Genomic DNA, 20,702 nt, shown 5'->3' with positions numbered 1-20,702 from the left:
CCCAAACTCGGCACAATCTTTCACGGGTGACATAGACAGTGCTTGCTTTTCCTTTATGGAGAAGAGTGACGGGAGGTCTCAAGTGACTGGTACACGACACTTGCTTCCTGCGGGGAAACAGATTTATGCTTAATGTCCTTCCTCCCTCTCCTGGATTAAATATTGAAACTTTTAAGACTTTTTCTTGATCATCACCTTTTCCGCGTGCTCTTTCGGGTGTAATGGAGGACAGGGACTGCCGGCTCAAGGTCGGAACGCACCTTTAGCCCCCGCCCTGCTCCGGGTTCATCCCTGGCACCAGGGGATGGTGCCCTGCGGGATCCTGGAGGGGATGGACGGGCATGTCGTGCTCCCAGCTGTGACACCTTCCCGCGGGACAGGCGGCTGCCGAATGGGCAGGAACTGCTGATCCCACGTACCGGCCCCCTCTCTCCGCAGGATTTGTGGGACACAGCTGAGCTATGCCTGGGGCAGGGGGCTGGGATACTGGGTAGCCAGGGACACTGCCTCGGGGTCACCCGGGAGCTGAGAGCAGCCAGCCTTTTCCCTCCAGGCTGTGGAACTCCAGCTCCCCAGCATCCGTGAACTGCCCCCTGCCCTTCCTCTGCCTCCCCTGCAGGGTCTGAGACCTGAAGGAAAGAGGGGGAAGCCACTGTAGGAACCCTGAGTGTGTGGTGGGCAAAGGACCCCAGCCCAGAGCCCCCCAAGCACGTCCCCCGAGTGACAGCCTTGATCCCAACTGCTAGGATGGATCTGCTGGAGGTGTGGAAACATCCCTGCTCCTCTGGAACTCAGTCTACACTTGCTAGTTTGATTTTCCCCTTTCCTGTATTTCCACTGAATGAACAGTCAAAATAATTGCTTAAACACTAAACAGAGCCTGGACCGTGTTCTAAATAGCATCAGGTTTCTGAAGGGTTTATATTAATCAAATGCACTTGTTTTATTAACAACAGCGGCACATTCAAAGGCTTTGTATTAGTTTAAGGCTTTATTAATTCAAGTCAGTTAAGCTAGGTTTAGATTTTTAATTTTATAATGGGTTCCTTTTATTAATTACTCAATTGCAAATCACAAAATGCTTAGGCCAGAAAAACTTTTCTAATTAAGTAAAATGAACACACTTCTGTTTATTAGTATATTTCTAAATTTGTATGTGGGAATACTATCACCTCCAAATGCCTTCTGATTCACAGTTGTGCACTGCTCCATGATTGAAAAGCATATTCGTAGGACAGTAACATTATGTAATATTGCTGAGGAGCATCTTTAAACACCTGAAAACAAGTATATATTTATTTTGTTTAAAGCACTGGGCTTGTGACACACGGTCTGTTCTGTGTGATGCTGTGGCACTACTGCAGCACGATGTTTTTTCACTACGGCAGCCAGGGGATTGCCGACTGCCTCGCCAATTCATGTGGGACGTTTTTCACTCAAATAATCAGCAGACACTGCGTGGGAAGGGGCACTTCTGCAGGGGAAAACTTCCCCAGAGCCCAGCTTCGCCCCGTCCCAGGGATGGGATGCAGGGATCCCGTCGCAAGCAGAGCTGCACTTCGCTTGTTCCCCTTCGAACAAGCGCCGGTCACGAGCCCATGTGGAGAACTAAAACTGGGAACCACCCGATGGCCTCGGGACAAAGGGCCCGGCTGGGGCCACCCGCGGGGCTTTCTGCTCTTCCAGAGGGACGGAGCGGGGATCCGCCACTGTGGCTCCCGTCCCCTCCCTTCGGCACGGACCCGCGGCCTCTGTGCCAGCGCGGGCACTGACCCCTCCAGCCTCTCCTTCCCAGGCGGGCGATGTCCTCCGCATCTACGGTGTCCTCGCTCCTTCCCGCCGCCTCACCGGACCTCGACCGCGCATTTCCCCCCGGGGCGGGAGGAGGCGGCTGCGCCTCCTCAGCCGGGGGCCGGAGCGGCGGCTGCCCCGGGGCCGTGTGGGGAAGGGCGGCTCCCTCTCCTCGTCCCGCTCCCGAGGGCCGCCCGCCGGCAGCTCCCCCGGGCCGCCCCCGCGAGAGGGCGCTGGCGGCGGCCCCGGGACCGCCGAGTTTGAAAAGTGCCGGTCCGGGCGGAGCAATGGCGGCAATGGCGACCCCGCAGGTGAGCGCTGAGGGCTCGGGGGTGGCAGCGGGCCGAGCAGCGCCTTGGGGGAAGGCGGTCCCCGCGCCTTTTAGGGTTCCCTGTACACTTTGGAGGTTCCTTCATCCTTACCCTGCCGGGAAAGTACTGTGGCCCTGCGCCCTCTGGGAGTCCCTGTGTCCTCTGGGGGTCCCTCCATCCATCTCCCGCCGGGAAAATCCTGTGTCCCGCCCCGCCGGGAGCCCCCGCAGAGGCGGCTGTGGTGAGGGGCTTCACGCCGCTCCCCCTCCGCTCGCATGGCCGCGCCCCAAGGATGTGGGAAGCTGGTGGGATCCCCTAAAAATGTCCCTCTTCGCCTCAAGGAAATGGGGTTCGGGCCAAGTTGGTGCCTGCTGAGGAAATCTCTCGGCGTCGAGGAGGCGTTGGGGGCGAGGCAGCTGCTGGGGCTGGCGCGGGGCCGGGAGGGCAGCCAGGCTCCGGGCTGGGATAACATTCGTGTGTGGAACAAGCTCCTCGGAGAGGGGGAGATGTTCTGCCCTCTTCCCTTGAGACGAAAGTTTCAAGCCTAATCAGGGAAAGAAGGGACAGAGAGACCGACACAAAGAGCGTTGGCTGCCGCCCGCCCGGGTCCTTCCCATCCCGGTGCTTCCTGGGCTCGCTGCTTCCAGCCCTCAGACTTGGAGTTACTTGGAGTTGGGAAGGCTCCAGGCAGGACCACAAGTGTCTTTTTCCTAAGTTACCCGTGACTTTTTCTTGTAAGACATGAATGTAGCTGGTATGAGGCTCCCCAACGTGGGTCTCATCCCTACGACGCAAAGTTGCTGTGAAAGATGGGATTTAAGATGTCCTGGAAGTGTTTGGGCTGCAGGGAGGATGGCAGCCTCACCACTGGCTTATTAAATCAAATTATAAATCAATTTCTGTGTTAGTGGTGAAAGTGTAAAGGCCAGGACTGCTCTGGGCTTTGTGCAGGTGAAACTCATTTCCAAGCTGGCCATAATTAATGGGATGGGATCTCCCTGGCTGCAATCCAAAGGATTAAGTGTAAGTCATACTGCTGAAATTTTTGCTAGTTAGAAAGCAGTCTGGACACTTGGGTATGACACGAGCCTGGCAGTAGTTCTGGGTGAGCTCCAGCATCCCCACTACGAGTGCCAAAAGCAAGGCAATTTCAGCTACTTTGGGTATTTCTCTGCAAGCTGTAACTGTGTTTCAGGATTGTGTTGGAGACTGACCTTTCCAGGGAACCCAAAAACAGCTGCAGCACAGGCTGTGGCAGTGTCCTAACACCCCGCCGAAATTCCTGAGCCAGAAGGCAAAATAGCTCAACCCAAATGCAAATTTGTCTTTCCCATGCTTCTGAAAAGTGGAGTGTTTTATCTTCCTGGTGCAAATAGTGTTCATGTTATGGCACCCTCTGATCCGCAGAGGGGAAGATGGGGAAGTGAAACATGTTACATTCTAAATATAGAGATTTAGCCTGATGCATTAACTGATATTCAGATTAGTTTTTGGCAGGGACTGATGTAGAGGAAAAATGACATAAGAACTGCTGAGACTGTACCTGTTCTCTGAATCAATACCCAGAGCTTCTTATTCAGCACCTTTTATTGGTGTTACTGTTGTACCACTGCTCATTCCTTTGCTCTAAGTGAATCCTGGGGGGGGAAATTCTTACACCCATTTGCGTTATTTGGATAGAAAATTAATCTATGTGATTTATTAGTTATTTAAATGAGAATTGTAACCATCAAACTTCTTTTAATAACTTGCTACAGACTGCATAAAGAGCTTTTTGATTTTCCAACTTAGGGCTGGTAAAGGTTGCCTGTGACTCAGGAACTCCATGATTCAAATTCTTCCTCACAAAACTTTGGATGTCTTTCAAAGCTCTGGCTTAGTTCCTGGCTTTACTAATTGGGCGAGAACTTCCTGAAATCAGGATGTTGGTCTGAACCTTTTTGTTTTGCTACCAATCTGAACAACTCCTATTTTGGCCATTGCAGCCAAAGCTTGGATTTAGGCCAACTTTTCAAATGGATTTTTTTCCCCTTTTTTCTTTGTGCTGTTGGACTGAAATTGTAGCAAAAACTAATCAAGGATGTTTGGTTGAGTCTTTGATTAAGTAATTGTTTCTGGAGGAGGTTTGGATGCACAGCACACTCTGGAAGTGTATCAATGTACATGAGTAACACAAAGCCAGTGATGTTTGTTGTTGGAAATGTGGTCAACCAGTGACAGAGTGTGAAAACAAGTCGGGATTCCTGAGCCCTGTCTTTAGGCACTGATGTGCTCTGTGATGTTAAGCCAGTTACTGTAGCAGTGCTTGACCACTTCTTTTGCATTTAAGCCATGGGTGTGAGTCATTAATGTGAGGTTATGAATGCATTCATTGCTTTGGATGCCTTAAAGCTGCTCTTCCTGTTGAAGAGAGAAGCACAAGCTCTTGCTTGGATGTGTTGTGGTGTTGGGTAGCACCCTTAGGGATGCTTTGTAGCTCCTGTCTGTATGTAGTGTTTATTTGGGCAGTGAGATAAACCTCTGCTCTGCCCAAACTGGGTATGTCTAGAATCTGTGACAGAGCAGCTCCATCCAGAGCTGTTGCTGAGCCATATCTCACTAGAACAAGTGGTATTTGAAATGATGTAAAACAAAGCCCAGGACAGGAGTGAATGCTACTAATGCCACTCAAAATAATCAGTGTTTAGCATGACCTTTAGAGAACAGAGATTGAGACATTAGTCTGCTCACCTTTTCAGACACAGCAGACAAACTTATTCTTTTGCTGGTTCATTTGTAGAAACAGCTGTAGGGCTTGCGTTTTTCTTCTTCAGGGACAACAGCTGAGGGTTAACACGTGCTCGTAGCATTCCTAAAAGCTCTAACGGATTAGGTGATGTGTCTTTGAGCAGTCAGCATCAAGGCATAATCAGATAAAAATCTGTATCTAAAACATCAAACTGGTAAAAGGTAATGTTGATCAGAAGAAGAGCAAATATTGGCTGAACTTTGATACTTGAAGAACAAAGGTGTGTGTAGATATTAAATAACAAGGAGGTGAGTAAAATGAAAGTTTTTCTCCATTATGGTTTAAAATCAAATTAAGGCATGTTAAGATCAAAGTTGTGTTCTGTCCTCTGCAATTGAAATGTAGGTTTGTCTTCTTGAAAAATTGGTGAAAAGATTGACTTGAGAATTTCTGAAAGAAATGAAGGAATGGAATCTAATGAGGACATTGCTGCAGTGTCATAAAAATGGCACTGCAACTGGCGCTGCAGTGTCATTGGCAATGGCATAAAAATGGCAATGGTTGGACAGTGTTCTCTCTGAAATCCTCTTGCTCAATGCTCTTGGGCTGCAGGGCAGCTCTCTCTTGCAGCTGGGCAATGACGTGAACTTAATGGATCCAAGCTTCCAGCAGAAACTGGAGGGTGAGAAGGAGCTGCTTCGCCGGGCTATACAGAAGGAACTGAAGATTAAAGAGGGAGCAGAAAACCTGCGCAAAGCGACAACAGACAGAAAGAATCTTGTCCACATCGAGCATGTGCTGAAATCTTCCAACAGAAAACTGGAGCAGCTGCACTGGGAACTTCAGGAGCTCAATGCACGGATTTTGATACAAGACAAAGAGAAGAGTACAACAGGTAGTTCTTGGGTCATGATTGACTGGAACATTCTCTTAAAATGCTTCAATCTCTAGAGGTATTGAATTGATATAGTCTTCTCTTGAGGGCTCATGAGTAGTGGGAGCTTCTTGGTATTTAGCTGATGAAATTATCTGTGGTATAAAAAGGTCAGAATGGTGCTATAAAGGTGAAAGGGAGTCTAGGGAGAAAACCACCCAAGAGTGGTGGGCATGGGCAATATTCAGAAATAGGTTGTAGGTGGAATTGAAGAGATTTGAATAGAATTTCTGGACAGTTCAACATCCAAGTATTTTATTATATAATGAGTATAAAATTGGAAGAATGCTTGTTAGGACAGGTTCATTGACAAATTAAGAAATATTTACAGATATGAGTTTGAGTTTAATTTGAAAGTGTTTCCCAATCAGTTTTGTAGACGAGACCTTTTTGTACCTTATTTTATAGCCTAACTTTCCTTTGCAGTGTCATCCATCTGTAACCCGGTTAAATGAAATGAGACAAGATGACTAATGGTATTGATTGTGTTGTTTGTGCAGATGGATCTGTATCTCCAGATCCCTGTCTCTGGGAAAGAAACCCAGACCCCATGGCAAGGAAGGTTGAAGCTTTGAAAAAGCAGCTGCATGTTGAAATGAAAGTGAAACAAGGAGCTGAGAACATGATCCAAATGTATTCAGCATCCAAGGTAAGCAGGAATAAAGAGCCATTTGGGAGCATGGATTACTGGATCAAAATTTGTATTTTAAGTCTATACACAAATCTCTCTCTGATAATTGATTTGGGAGAGAAATTAATTTGCAAAGATTACTTGCCTGAATCCTAGCTCTGTACTGTGAGTCTCAGCATAATGACAGCACATAAGGGTGGTACAAGAAGTGTGTTAAGTCAGTGGTGAGGAAAGAAAGCTAAGAAAGCATTGGTGTTGTAACTGAGTTAGGTGGTGTGATATTCTGATATCACTGAGTTGTTTAGGATAAAGCACAGCATGTGATATCTCTTTATGTGAGAAAAATTTTCAGAGGTTTAGTGAATTTGTATTAATCTCATTTTTTGAGTTTGGCATAATCATATTTAAAAGTCAAAAGATAATTTAAAACATTTCAAATCCAAGCTTATTATGAGGCTTAATTCAATAAGACCAGCAGTGTAAGAGGGCTGTGATATTTTTATGTGTTCAAAACCTCTGCTCTGCTTACAGAACACTGTAAGTGCAGTTAACCAGGGAACAAGGAGTCTCGGTGACTGCAGGATTTGGTATTAACTGGGCGCGTCCTTGACCCGTCCTTTCACTCTGCAAATGGAGATTGTGATCTCGGAGTCCTTGATCCTCAGTGGTGCCTCCTTTACATAACCACTTGTGTATTCCATTTCAGAGTCAGTTAAGACCCTTTGTGCAAGTACCACCTCACCCTCATATGTGAGCACGTCATCATCACCACCCATTTTTAGTAATCATGGTTCTCTCTCTGCATCTGATTCCTTTCGGCAGGAGCGGAAGCTGTTGGCTACAGCTCAGCAGATGCTTCAGGACAGCAAGACAAAGATTGAAATAATCCGCATGCACATTGTCAAAGTATCTCAGTCAGCAGGAGGGATGGAAGATACAGTGGATCCAGCAGGTAACATGCTTTAAATAACTGATACAGCCCACAACAGATGCAGACAGAGATCCACAGTACTTGGTTGATTTTCATCCTTGCCATGTTTTACCTCCCGAATGGCCAGTGAAGATGGGGACCACCATCAGTGCTTTGGAGCTGCGGATTGAGGAGCTGAGGCATCACCTACGCATTGAAGCTGCTGTAGCAGAGGGGGCAAAAAATGTGCTGAAGATCCTGGGGGGGAGTCGGGTACAGGATCGCAAGTTTTTGGCTGAGGTAAGCAGACATTGCTCAGGCCTTCTTGAGAGGGTGGTTTCATGCCTCCACATTAGTGATTTAGCATGAATGAGCAGGATTAACCAAGTTACTAATTTAGGAATTTCCTGTCTCTCTGTCGAGACAGACTGGAATCATTTCCCCTTCTAGGGATAGCGTTCCTTGCTTTGGTGAAATTTCTCAGGAACATCAGAAGTGACACTGGTGGGAGTTCAAGCTCTATGGGAAAATATTTTGTCTTTAATTTATCTGTATCCTGTATTCACAAGATGTTGTCTTGTTGGGGTTTTTTTAAGCTTACTCCAGTTAATAATACCTGGTCTACATGGCTCTACATGGAAAATTTCTGCCTGCTTTCTGTTGTCCTTCACACTGGTAGGCTCAGGGTCGTTTGCAAGAGTCCTCTCAGAAGATTGATCTGCTGCGCTTCTCCCTGGAACGTCAGCTCAGTGAGCTTTCTCCTGATCACCCAAAAAGAGCCCTCATCAAACAAGAACTGGTAAACACTTCCTCCCTGGGAGCCCGGCATGGCAGCATGCAACCCACTTCAGTCATCAAACCTACAGCCCTTACAGGTAAAAGGGATCCTGCATCACATGTTGTTGTGAGGAGGACAGAGAGAAAACTGAATTCTGTTTTTTCTCATTGTTGTCATATGGACATTGGATTTTCTAGGAGCTGGACTTCAGTCTTCTAGGTCAGGCAGAGCTTTCTGAGCATACAGATTTGCAGTCTAATAATCTGGAGGCAATTTAATTTATTAATCAAGAAATCATGAATCTGAGAAATTCTTTGAGGTCAGACTGTCTGGAATCACTTTATCTTTTACATAATAATATTCCTTATTCTCCTAAAATTTCTCAGGAACACTGGAAGTGAGACTGATGGGGTGTCAGGATCTGTTGGAAAATGTTCCAGGACGTTCCCGAATGACAAGTTCTTCTCCCATCTGTGGCAGCCCAAGTGATTTGAGATCCCTTTCCCGGACACGAGTTGGCCTGGGCATCCATGGCCGAGGTGTTGCAGGAAAATACCGGAATGAAGAGCCAAGTAGTGAGTACAGGGTTCCCTGGGGACCTGCTGGTGGCATATCAGAGCAAGGGGGCTTCTCACTTTCTCAGCCTGGTACAAGTGTTGTTATAAGAAACCCAATTTCTGCAAAACTAAGAGAGAGAATGAATTGCATTGTGCCTGGTCCTCCTAGGACTCTCCTGGAAATTGGTTGGGATGAGAGATTAAACATTATAATCCATGTTTCCTCCTTTGTCCAGATGAGGTCCTTGCTGTGCTCAAAGTGGACAATAAAGTGGTTGGCCAGACAAACTGGGGACCAGTTAATAACCAGGCATGGGACCAGAGCTTTGCCATTGAGCTGGATCGGGTAAGTCTGCCTCATATTCATGTGGTGTTTATTTTTCCATTTAACCTTACCTGATTTGCTTGTTTAGCTGTCATTCCACTTAGCTCAACCCTGTATTGCTGCTGTCCCCATGGCCTTTGATTTGCCAGTTAGCTTGGCCTTCCCTGAAGGCAAAGTATCACTGCCAGAGATTCAGCTTGAGCAGCATCTGCTATCCTTCTTTCCTTATCTGAGCAGTTTTATTTCATCTTATCAGCAAAGTGGCTCTTAGGGATTTCTAAATGGGGACTCCAAGAGGGTCTGTAGCTAAGAAGATCTAAAAACATCAAAAGCAGGGAACAGAAGCACTAAAGAAGTATTTTATGCATACTCTTTAGTTTACTGATTTTATTTTATTGATTATTTTTTTACAAATACATGTGCCATTTCTAGAGCATGGAGCAATATGTAATTATTCTGCCATTGTTTTTTCCCCTACCATTCACCCATCCCACCAGTCTCGTGAGCTAGAAATTGCAATTTATTGGAGAGATTGGAGAGAACTCTGTGCAGTGAAATTTTTACGTTTGGATGATTTTCTTGATAACGAACGTCATGGGATGTGCCTCTCACTGGAGCCCCAAGGAATGCTTTTTGCAGAGGTATAAATGTAAGCTTTGTTTCTTTCTCAGTGAATTCTGTCTCTTTAGGGTGTCTGCCCTGAAAGCAGTTGTTCAACTCAGAGTACAAGAAATGGAAGGAGCAATAATCTAGAGTGATACCTGAAACCCTCTTGCATCAATAGCCTGTATAAGAATAAGGAACAACACAATAGAATAGATGTGCACATGCCATAGCCTGGAGTGACTCTTCAGCTGCTCCACTGTAACTGTGTGTGTGCTATGAAATCCCTTCGTTTTTATTTGCTTTCATTATGAGTCATTGGTGGCACTTTAATTAAACATATGGCTTAATGGTCAGGATTGAATCACAGAGACTGTAGAATCAGAGATCCAAACTCCCTCTGGCTATGCTTATTTTAACATCTTTCTGAGGCTAATAATAGTTTGAAGTACCATCAATGTAGAGATAATCTCGATAATCCCTTAAAAGCTGCAGTATTTTCTCCTTTGTGTTGTGATGAAAGTTCCTGTAGTTATCATTCCAAAGTAGGATCTAAACCTCATGCACCAAAATTTGCCTCCTCTCCCTGCCTTCTTGTTTTTTGTGGTTGTTTGTGGCATTTGGTTTTGGTTTTTTTGTTTTTACTTCTGTGCCATGATGTACTGTGTTTGTTACCCTACAAATGGGTGTGTTCTTTATGCATGGCTTCACAAATTAGATAGTTTTTGGGAAATACAAATTGGTCTTAATTCTGGGGCTTTTCTCAATTTTACGTATCAGATAATTCCAGTCTCTACACCCACAACTGAAGTAGCAGCTGATTAGAGGGTGAATCTGGAATAACCAAGTTTGGAGTCTGGGATTGACTCAAAATTTACCAAACAGATAGAGATTTTGATGAGAAAAAAGGCATGTGTGAAAATTTGGGTTTACAATTTAAATGGAGAATCCTGAAAAATCTCTTTTGCTTCTCTGACAGGTGATGTTCTGTAATCCTGTCATTGAGAGGAAGCCAAAACTGCAGCGACAGAAGCGCATTTTCCCCAAACAGAAAGGTGAGGTGCTGGAGAAGTGACTGTCCAGGGTGGGAGCAGGGTTTTGCACAAGCAGGTTCTACTGTCCTACTCAATCTGAGAGATGTTAAAACTCTTTCTAATTACTGTGTATGTGAAAGTTTGCTCAGTCACATGAAGTGCAGGCAGTCTGGCTGCAGCTCCATCTGCAATGTAATATTGTCATGGTGCTGCTACTCACAATTAACATTGCTAGGAGGATTTAATTGCTAGTTATTTAGCAGACTACTTAGCTCTGGGACCTCCAGCATAAGAAGGATGTGGACCTCTTGCAGCAAGGAAGGCCACCAAGATTCTCAGAGGGCTGGAGCCTCTCTGCTGGACACAGGCTAAGAGGATTGGGGCTGTTCAGCTCAGGAAGGCTCTCAGAAGACCTTGGAGCCCCTTGCAGTGCCTTAAAGAGGCTCCAAGAAAGCTGGAGAGGGACTTTGGACAAGGGTCTGGAATGACAGAACAAAGGGAGAATGGCTTCCCACTGACAGGGCAGGATTAGGTGGGATATTGGGAAGAAATTGTTCCTTGTGAGGGTGGTGAGGCACAGGTTGCCCAGAGAAACTGTGCCTGTGCCATCCCTGGAAGTGCCCAAGGCCAGGTTGGATGGGGCTTGGAACAGCCTGGGATAGTGGAAGGTGTCCCTGCCCATGGCATGGGGCATGAATTAGATGGTCATTAAGGTCCCTTCCAACCCAAACCACTCCATGATTCTATGAGAAGATCCAGGACTCAAACTGTACTAATTTAACCAGCCATGCTGTTACTGATGAACAAATACTGGGAGGTTTTCTGGAAAACTCTGAATGACAGAACACTGTAGCATGAACAGGCTACTGACTATCAAGTCTCTAGAGCTGGCATCTCAGATTTATGAGATTGATGGACTGGAATGGCTTGCATACTTTCTTATTTCTCTGCAAATTCTTTCTTGTGAAGCTGAATAACATGAAACCTTACATACTTAGCTTTTGTGGCAGTGGGGATAAATGAGATTTTATATTTATACTCTTCAGGAAGTAGTAAAAATAATGAAAATATCCCAAACATTTTACTCTTTTTAACACATTTTCAGAAACTTCCTGGCTGCATAATTAAAATGTAGTGTTGAAAGAGAAGGAAACTTGACCTGAAGTAAAATAAATTTTTAATATTCTATTTAATTTCAACTTGAAGATTGTTATGATATTATATGGAGCTGAACTTAGGTGAGATAGCAGATCTGTTTCATCGTCATCATCATTATTAATCTTTATTCCCTGAAGAAAAGCCCATTCTCCCAAGGGTGAGCTATCCTTTTGGGGTAACCCACAGGTGTTTACTTGAGAACTAGAGTTTAACACTATGTGAGACTGTAATTTATGTGTTGTAATCTTACTGATGTTTGACTCTGACTCCTCCAGGGAAGGAATTTCTCCGAGCTCCTCAAATGAACATGAATGTTGCAGCTTGGGGTCGCCTGATGATGAGTTTACTCCCTCCCTGTAGTTCCATCAGCACGCTGAGTCCCCCACTTCATGACCCTAATCACACAGACTTTCCTCCAGCTTCCCCACAAGGTCATGGTGATTCAGTGTCCAAATTGAGTAGGTAAGTGATGTCCTGAGTGTTGGAATGGGTGTAGGGTAGATCTTAAAATTCTGTTGCACCTTACTGAGGTCGTAGAAGACATTGATGAGAAAAATTTATCTGTCTAAAAAAAAGATGTATAGTTTCTGTGTTCTAAAGGAAAGAAAATTCCATTCATTAAATGGCTTCACCAGTACAGTAACTGAGCTATGCAAGGTCACCATGTGATTGTTGTGATAAAAAATGCACTCTGCTTTCATGAGTAATGTAGCACTCAGAAGGGACATAGCTGAGATTTTGAATGTGCTATAGAAAAAAATTTCCCCAAAATAATTTTTATTTTTTGAAAATTTTCAATTTTTCAATTAAAAAATTGAATCAATTATTCTCTAAAGAGATTATTCCCACTGATGCACAGGACCTAGGAAAGAAAAAACACCTTACTCAGTTACTGTGTTGCTATTAAAATCAAGATTTCTTTAAAGACTTATTTCTACATACCTGTGTTTCATTAATTTTATAGCATCAGAGAGCCAGTGTTAGAATGTGAGTCTAACCAACCTTTAATTAATTTAGGAGAGAATATGTCTTGTTGGTACTTCACAGGTGTGAGCCAGGGAGTCCTGTTGTCCAGTGATTTGGACTGAACTAGCACAGCAGAGGTGATGCAAAGGTGTCTGTGTACAGTGCTCTGCCCTAAGGCAAAATCTCCTTCAATTCTGTCTCACAAATGCAGTGACTTCCCTGTGGCTAAGCTTGCATTTGCTGATGAAGCACCAGCCAAGCCTCCACGGCTTTTTCTGATGGCCAACTCCAAGGAATCAGCGCCGTCTCCTGCAGATTCTCCGGTAACCATCTGGGCTAATTGGGAATGTTGTCTTTGCTGATTGGTGTTCTTTCAAAGCCCTGTTCTTCTAATTTATTACTGAAGAAATTTGCTATACTTCAGGCAGGTGCCTCATTAACTGGCTGATCTCCAGGAATTCAGAATCCAGTGAACCATTCTGGCATGAAGTCTTCAAAAAGAGTTACACCTTTTTTTTTTTTTTCCCCTCTTTTAAAAAAAATATAACTTGCTTTTCTTGGAGAAGTAAAATGGGAGGTAGGTCAGCATTGGGAGTTCAGGGCAAGAGTACAGAACAGACTGCACAGAGAAAGCAGGGAAGGAGGGTCAGCAGGCTTTCAGCAAGCAAATGAGCTTCTTTGTCATTAAAGTAACTGGGCAAAACCAAGAGTAGCTCTACTTTTCTGTCAGCAATGAGCAGGAAATTTCTTTGAGCAGTAAAATGACCTGTTCTGCCACCTGTTTGTACCCTTTCTCATTTGGCTTTTGTGATAGAGGAAACTGCATTCTTTCATCGTTTTGACTCTTGACATCTAGGAAGTAAATGTTCTATCCTAGACTTTTAGAAGTGTTTATTTTAAAAAATTTGACCCTATAAAAATTATTGTACGTGGGAATAGTTTTGTGTGCTCATAGATAATCTGTTCTTATGCTACTTACATCCAAGCAGAGGCAATGACCATCTGCAAGAACATGTCTGTGGTCATGCTGGATCCTGACAGAGGAGAAAAGTTGGATGTGGGTGTTCAGGTTAGACTTGGTGATTTCAGAGAATGACCCACTGTATTTTTCTTTCTTCTCCTAGTGCCTGAAGAGGCTACATGTTGAGGAGAAGTCTTGCAGCTCTCCTGTAACAGGATTTCCAATCCCAGCGTCTCCAAGGTAACTGTGGATAGCATGGGCTGTCTCAGGTCACAGATTAAAGAGTCACTGGGCTCAGATTTTTGAGCATAAAGTCTAAAATTCTGCTCAACGTGTGCTTTGGTTTCTCTGCAACAATTTTTTAATGCTGAGTGTGGACAAGACAATGAAAAATCTGCTCTGAGCTTCACTTATCTAAATGTCTGCTGTGCCTTATCTGTTCATTAAGCCAAATACTGAGCCTCTTAGTACACTGTGCACTGCAGTGTAAGAGGTGATTTAGTAGAAGGTAAAGTAATTTAGCTGTTCTCAAGGGCTTCTTTGTGTTTGAAGTGCTGTGGTATAGTATATTTAGATGTGTCTGTGTGCTAAGTAATACATTCCAGAGCTACTTTTGGCATCCCTCACACTCATCTGTTTCTATTGATTTGCAGTACATTGTCTCTTATTATGATGGGAGACATGAAACAGGAAGTTGACTATAGTCTATGGCACTTATACAGACACACTTTGTTTAAAACAGGGATACACAGCAGTAAATATACCCAGACAAGTAAAAAACCAATTTACTATTGCTGAAAAAAGACAATTTCCATGCATCAGGGTTACCTTCTTTCTTAAGTGGCAGAACAGCAGCACAAGCTTTAGTTGTCAGGATTAGGTGAGGGGTGGTTGGCACAGTTGTTTGCTTTCCTTTTTGCCACACAGAGCTTCTTTCCTTGACACAAACACACACTCCTTTGTTATCTGCTCATGCATCTCTTGGGTACTGTCTCTCCTCTGTTTTTCTGCAGGAAAAGGACAGTTCAGCTGGAGGATTTTCACTGCATTGCTATGTTGGGCCGTGGCCACTTTGGGAAGGTAGTAGAGAAGTCCATTGTGGAGGAGGGCAGTGGTTGTGACAATGGGGCTCTGCCTGGTGGTCTGAATAGCAGCATTGCAGGACAGGAGAGATTTGTTGCAGTGCAGATATGGAACAAAAACCCAGCCCAGCCACACAAACAGCTGGTAACTGTTGTTAACAGTCAAAATTCTTGAGGATTTGTGCCCTCAAAGCCTGGAGAAGGCTGTCCTGAGAGTGCTAAATCAAGGCACACCATTACCATTTCTTTCATGAGGATCACTAGTGGAAGAGCTCCATTCCCAAAAATTTGCATAGCTCCCTCTGTGAGAACTCTGAGGTGTTCCTAAAGCACTGGACCAGCTGTGATAATGCTGTTTGGGAGAAGGACATAACTTACACTGACATCCTTCTGGACTGCTGCAAAACAGAAGTGCTGTGTTTTTCGAGTTCCTTGAGTTTGATTTTGAGGATGACTGTCTGGAGTGGATGGAAGTCGTTGGCATCAATTTGATTTAAAGTAATCTGATAAGGAAATACAAGATTGCCTAAAGTACAGCATTCTGTTGTCTTTCAGGTGCTGCTGGCCCAATACAAGGCAACTGGGAAGCTGTATGCCATCAAAGCCTTGAAGAAAAAAGACATTATTAGAAGAGATGAAATTGATAGGTGAGCTTTGTTTAGAGATGGTACTATTGCCAGAGGCTACATTACCACAACTGTAATCAAATGTTAGCAGGTATGGTACTAGCTGTGTACTGGCTGTGGTATTCCAAAGGTTAAATGTGACCTTAAGACTTGGATAACTAAAATCAGAAATAAGAAAACTTAGAATGGTGTCTAACTTTTGTAAGAATGACACCTGAAGAGCACTCTAAAATTCAAGGTTTGGAAGTATGTAAGATAAATATTATATTAACCCTCACTTTTTATTTCTCTAACTTCAGATGTAAAGATTTTCTTCTTCGTCCTCTCTTACTCAAAACAGGCTTTTCTGCTGAGTCTGTTTAGCACTGACATTTTCATTCTTTGAATCCTGGCAGCTTGAACTGTGAGAAGCGAATATTTGAGGTGGTCAATTCTTCTGATCATCCATTCCTTGTGAACATGTTTGCATGTTTCCAGACCCCTCACCATGCCTGTTTTGTGATGGAATACACTCCAGGTGGGGATCTGATGATGCGCATACACGAAGATGTCTTTCCAGAGCATATGGCACAGTGAGTTAGAATTGCTCTTGTCTCCAGGCACTATAAATTTTTAACTTGAATCTCATATATTGCCTGATAACTATTTCTGTCTTTTAGGTTTTATACAGCCTGTGTAGTCTTGGGGCTCCAGTTCTTGCATGAGAAGAAAATTGTTTATAGGTAATGCAGCAGAGACTCAAGACAGTTCAGCAACTTGAAGGTTGATTTTTCCTATAGCTGTGTCTGGAGCTCACTTTCTTGCTGGGGTTTCTAATCTTTCTGCCTCTCACTATCAGCATGTTCATCGTGCTCACAGTAGAGAATGTCACCTAGAAGCTATTCATCTGGCATGTTGCAGGTGATTAATCCTCTGTGACATGTCAATACATTCTGGGGGGCACCTGTAAGTCACTGCTTTCTTTTCACTGGAAAAGGTAATTTGTCATGTTGTTGTGGGAGCTCTTTTCCAGATGAATAATCCCCACCCAGCTCCACGCTGCTTTTTGAGCCTTTAGTTTAGGGAAAAATATCTGTCAGTTAAGGGGAATCTTCCAAATAATGCACGATTAAACCAAATGTAGACTTTACTCAATCTAGATTTTATTCTCTTTATTAACACCTACCTTCTGCTTCTTGCAAAAAAGCCATGTTGGGTGGCAATCCTCAGTCTTTGTTCACTGTTTTCTTTCATCTTCTTGGTTTGCAGGGACCTGAAATTGGATAATCTCCTTTTAGATGCTGAAGGATTTGTGAAGATTGCAGATTTTGGATTGTGTAAGGAAGGTGAGTAACTGGAGAAGCTTAAATTGAGCCATCAGGATCAGTTTAGGATCTGGGCTTTAGTAGGTGTTTGTGTGTAACTTGTATTAATCCCCATTTAAAAAATTAACATCAAAAAAGCCCAGCAACAAAAAGCCCCTCACCTGTCTGACCATGATGAATTTGGGAAGAATACCTTGTTGTGTCATCTTCAGGAGACTTATGAAAGCATTTAAAATGTGCTTGTTTGCTCAAAGGAGTCAGAATATAGGATCATATGAAACATGTAGATGAGTAAATGAGCAATGGAATGTGCAGGAAGTTCCCTTGGGTTTGCTCTTTATTTAAGCATTGTCTGTATATTTGTTATTTGGAGTCGTTGAGGGCCTCAGGTTTCACACTTCTCACTGGCAATTCCCCTTACCCAGGTAACAACATCAAGTGACAAACTACAGCTTTCAGGAGGTGAGGCTGCATCAGATCCATTCAGTAACTTGTGCTGGATTTTAGCAAAGTGTCCTTTTCCTACAGGAATAGGTTTTGGAGACCGGACAAACACCTTCTGTGGCACCCCTGAGTTTCTGGCCCCAGAAGTGCTGACCGACATCTCGTACACGCGGGCAGTGGACTGGTGGGGCCTGGGTGTGCTCATTTATGAGATGCTTGTTGGTGAGGTAAGGCCAGCTTCCTTCAGGGGAGCTCACTAACCAGGCTTGGGGACCTGACCACCGGAGGTAAAATATTGCTAAATGTAGCCAACTATTTATTAGTACTTCAGTTACATTTTTCTCATTCATAGTGCTTGCCAAACAGTAATTAATGAATCCATACAACTCCCTGCTGTTCTCATGCCTGTTTAATAGTGAGGAATGGGTGCTATGTCGATTGAATAATAGAATGTTCCAATTGCAGTCACCATTCCCTGGAGATGATGAGGAGGAAGTCTTTGACAGCATTGTCAATGATGAAGTCCGATATCCACGATTCCTTTCAACTGAAGCACTTTCCATAATCCGTAAGGTAAAGGGCTGCTGGGTCTCTGGGAGCCTGAGGAATTTGCATTTACTGTGTAAGTGGATCCAGAGGGACTTGATTAGGACTGTACAGCATTTCTGTGTGTAATCTGGAGCTGCCTACATAGGCTAAGGAAATATGTAAAATTTGCACGTATTTTCCCTCCCTTCTCTTTACGTAAATGCAGTTCTTCAGTGTAAGGATGACTAAGCAGGCTGCTTACTGTTCCTGCTAAGCCTGGCACAGAGAAGTGTTGATTCAAGGGCAAGAATGTCAGAGACATTCAGTGGAGATGACTGGATTCAGTTTTTGAATGTGACTCCATAGTCACAGGTGCACAATTAAGCTGAGATGCTCCATGCAGTTTATGGCAGGTATCTTATTGCTGTTGGCAAACTGTTTACAAGAAACTAGGTCTGAGTTATTCCTGGCAGATGATGACCTTGGTGCAAAGTGAGAATGAGGAAACACCGAGGGATCAGCCCACCTCCTTTCTTTTGTTTTTCTCTCTGGAACATTATTTCTGTCCATTCTGGTTCCCATTGTTTAATTTTGAACTGATATCTGCAGCTGCTTCGGAAATGTCCAGAACGTAGATTGGGAGCAGGGGAAAAAGATGCAGAAGAGATTAAAATTCAGCCCTTTTTTAAGGTAGGAACTTGGTTTGTACCTCTCCCTTGTTTCTTGTGTTTGAGCAGAGAGCGATTTGCTCTCTGCTGCTGTTGAGACTTATTTTCCCTTTGTTATCAGGGAGATCTTATTGATAGTTTCTGTTGCACCTCATTGCTTCATTCAGGAATATGTGTTTCAAGTCTTGCTTGAAATGACATCCCCCAAGTCTGATTTCTGGGATCTTTATGCTTTCAGAGTCAGTTTATTTCTGATTGTGCCATTTCTATGTACAAATATACTTATCTTTAGAGACATGAACAAATATTCCTTTTAAAATTAAACTGCAGCATCAAAGATGTTATCTAGTGATCACAGTGATTGTCAGTCAGTCTATTTGATCACCTGATTTTGCAGGATACACATGACTCTTAAGAGAAATGGAGGCTAAATTGCTTTGTATCAGAGGTATGTGTTTTTTCCAGGCAAAGGTGTTGCCATCCCTCATTATTACTCATCTGTCCAGAAGTTTTTAGCCTTATAACCTTGTCTGGCTTTGCACTGGAGCAAGAAAAGAACTTGGATGTCACCAGAAATTTCTGGGATCCACAGATCCACCTGGCCACAGCTCAGCTGTAGTTATGTCCCTCTTAAATTCAGTTGTAGCATTAAAATATGCTGCATGGATTCTCTGCACTACCTCCTGTGATATTTGTTTTGGACCTTTTTTCAGTTCTCTCTCTTTTTTTAATTAGTAGAAATAAGACAGGTTGCAAGTGATCCGTAATGGAGGCTGCAGTTGTCCCTCTGACACAAAGATTGTTTATGAAATGTCTATTTGGCCTGTTGCCTTCCTTTTCTTACAGGGAATTGATTGGAATGCCTTGTTTGCCAGGAGGCTGAAGCCCCCCTTTGTGCCCACACTAAGAGATCCAACTGACATCAGCAACTTCGATGAAGAGTTCACTTCCCAAAAGCCAATCCTTACTCCTCCTGAGGAGGTTTCTCTCCTAACCCATAAGGAGCAGACTGTCTTCAAGGACTTTGACTTTGTTTCCAGACATCTTTTAGATGTGTGATTCCTGGGCTACAAAAACATGACGAGATTGTTACCACCTTGAGAGAGCATAGAGAAGACTTTGCAGGGCCAGTGGAAAAGCCAGCAGAATTTGTAGTACAGGTAGTGCTGATGGCCCCAGGATGAGGTGCCCTGCAAGCTGAATTAAGCTGTTGTGGGTTTTCCAGCCTCATGTGTTGGAAGGATCCTGGATGTCAATTACCTTTAAGGAATAATTAACATTTGATGGGGTATATCTTCTTCTGTCGTTGAACGTAGATGAAATTTGGAATTTGAGCTGGACTTGAAATCAAATCATCTCTACAACCCACATTACTCTTTGCAAAAAGCCTAAGTAGTGTGATTTTTTAAAGTTGTAGCATAGCAGGGGAGTGGCCACTTCTTACTGATTTTCTAGAGATGCAGCATTCCCTCCTGGTAATGATTGTATGCTATTTCCCACTCATAAAAATGTGTATGCCAGACAAGGAATGGATTTTAACACTGCCAAGACAATGATGTTTGATAATGATCCAAGTGATTTATTGGAAGGAAGATGAATCTTTCTATTTAAGGATGCCAACTCTTAGCTATTGTTTATAATGATATCAAACTACACAGCTTTGCACATTTTTTCTTTTTTGAAAATAAAGATACCTTTCTATATAATAAATATTCAGCTTTTCATCTCCTTTATGTCAGATGAATGTTTCAGATCAGGGCTAACCAAAATGCTCAACAGGCAGGACTTTTATTTTCTCCATAAATGCCAGTAGTAATATTTTCTTTCTTTCTTCCTTCTCACTCAGGTTATCTGTGTACATGTTGCATGGTGTCATCAGCTGAGAGATACCATTGACTGCAGTCAGTTTATGTCTCCACAGATTTTATCAGTGTGTACATCCTGTATAATTTTTGGGGATAGCTAAGTAATGACAGTCAGTACTGGAAAATCAGTGAGTTAAAGGTGATTTCATTGCCTCGTAATCTATCTTCTAATTATACTTGATAAGATACATTTTCATGTCTTAAATTCATAATGTTAGCTCATTGGGCAAAAAGGGAAGGGTTTTAGAGAAAAGGCATCCGATGCAAACAAGGACACAATCATTGCTCTTTCAGTTTTTCACCAGATGGAGACAGGAGTGGGACTAAGGCAACTGTGCTGTAGCTGGAGACAAGGATCTAGGGAATTGTTAAGCCAGGGCAGGTCCCAGTGCTTCAGGATTCAGTGAGGTAAGAGCTCTGTTTGTGCAAACCAGGAATATTTCACACTCAACCTAGATTTTCTATTTTCAGAGCCAAGTATAGCTGCTTCTGAAAATT

General features: G+C 43.6%; 1 protein-coding gene across 1 annotated transcript; it reads left to right on the top strand.

Moving 5' to 3' along the window:
• The first annotated feature begins 1,612 nt into the window (after positions 1-1,612).
• Positions 1,613-20,250, top strand: PKN3 (protein kinase N3). The gene is made up of 22 exons (XM_018917740.3): positions 1,613-2,102; positions 5,443-5,725; positions 6,265-6,413; positions 7,218-7,347; positions 7,454-7,605; positions 7,985-8,180; positions 8,470-8,658; positions 8,877-8,986; positions 9,463-9,606; positions 10,548-10,623; positions 12,036-12,222; positions 12,938-13,049; positions 13,851-13,927; positions 14,701-14,767; positions 15,325-15,416; positions 15,791-15,967; positions 16,055-16,117; positions 16,644-16,720; positions 17,228-17,370; positions 17,609-17,716; positions 18,281-18,361; positions 19,186-20,250. The coding sequence occupies exons 1-22, from the start codon at positions 1,803-1,805 to the stop codon at positions 19,396-19,398; spliced, it is 3,126 nt and encodes a 1,041-aa protein (XP_018773285.2). The 5' UTR covers positions 1,613-1,802; the 3' UTR covers positions 19,399-20,250.
• The last annotated feature ends 452 nt before the right edge of the window (positions 20,251-20,702 follow it).

Source organism: Serinus canaria, chromosome 17 (genome assembly GCF_022539315.1).
Source record: "Serinus canaria isolate serCan28SL12 chromosome 17, serCan2020, whole genome shotgun sequence".
NCBI lineage: Eukaryota > Metazoa > Chordata > Aves > Passeriformes > Fringillidae > Serinus > Serinus canaria.
The sequence above is the reverse complement of the archived record's forward strand: the minus strand, read 5'-3'. Positions and strand labels throughout refer to the sequence as shown.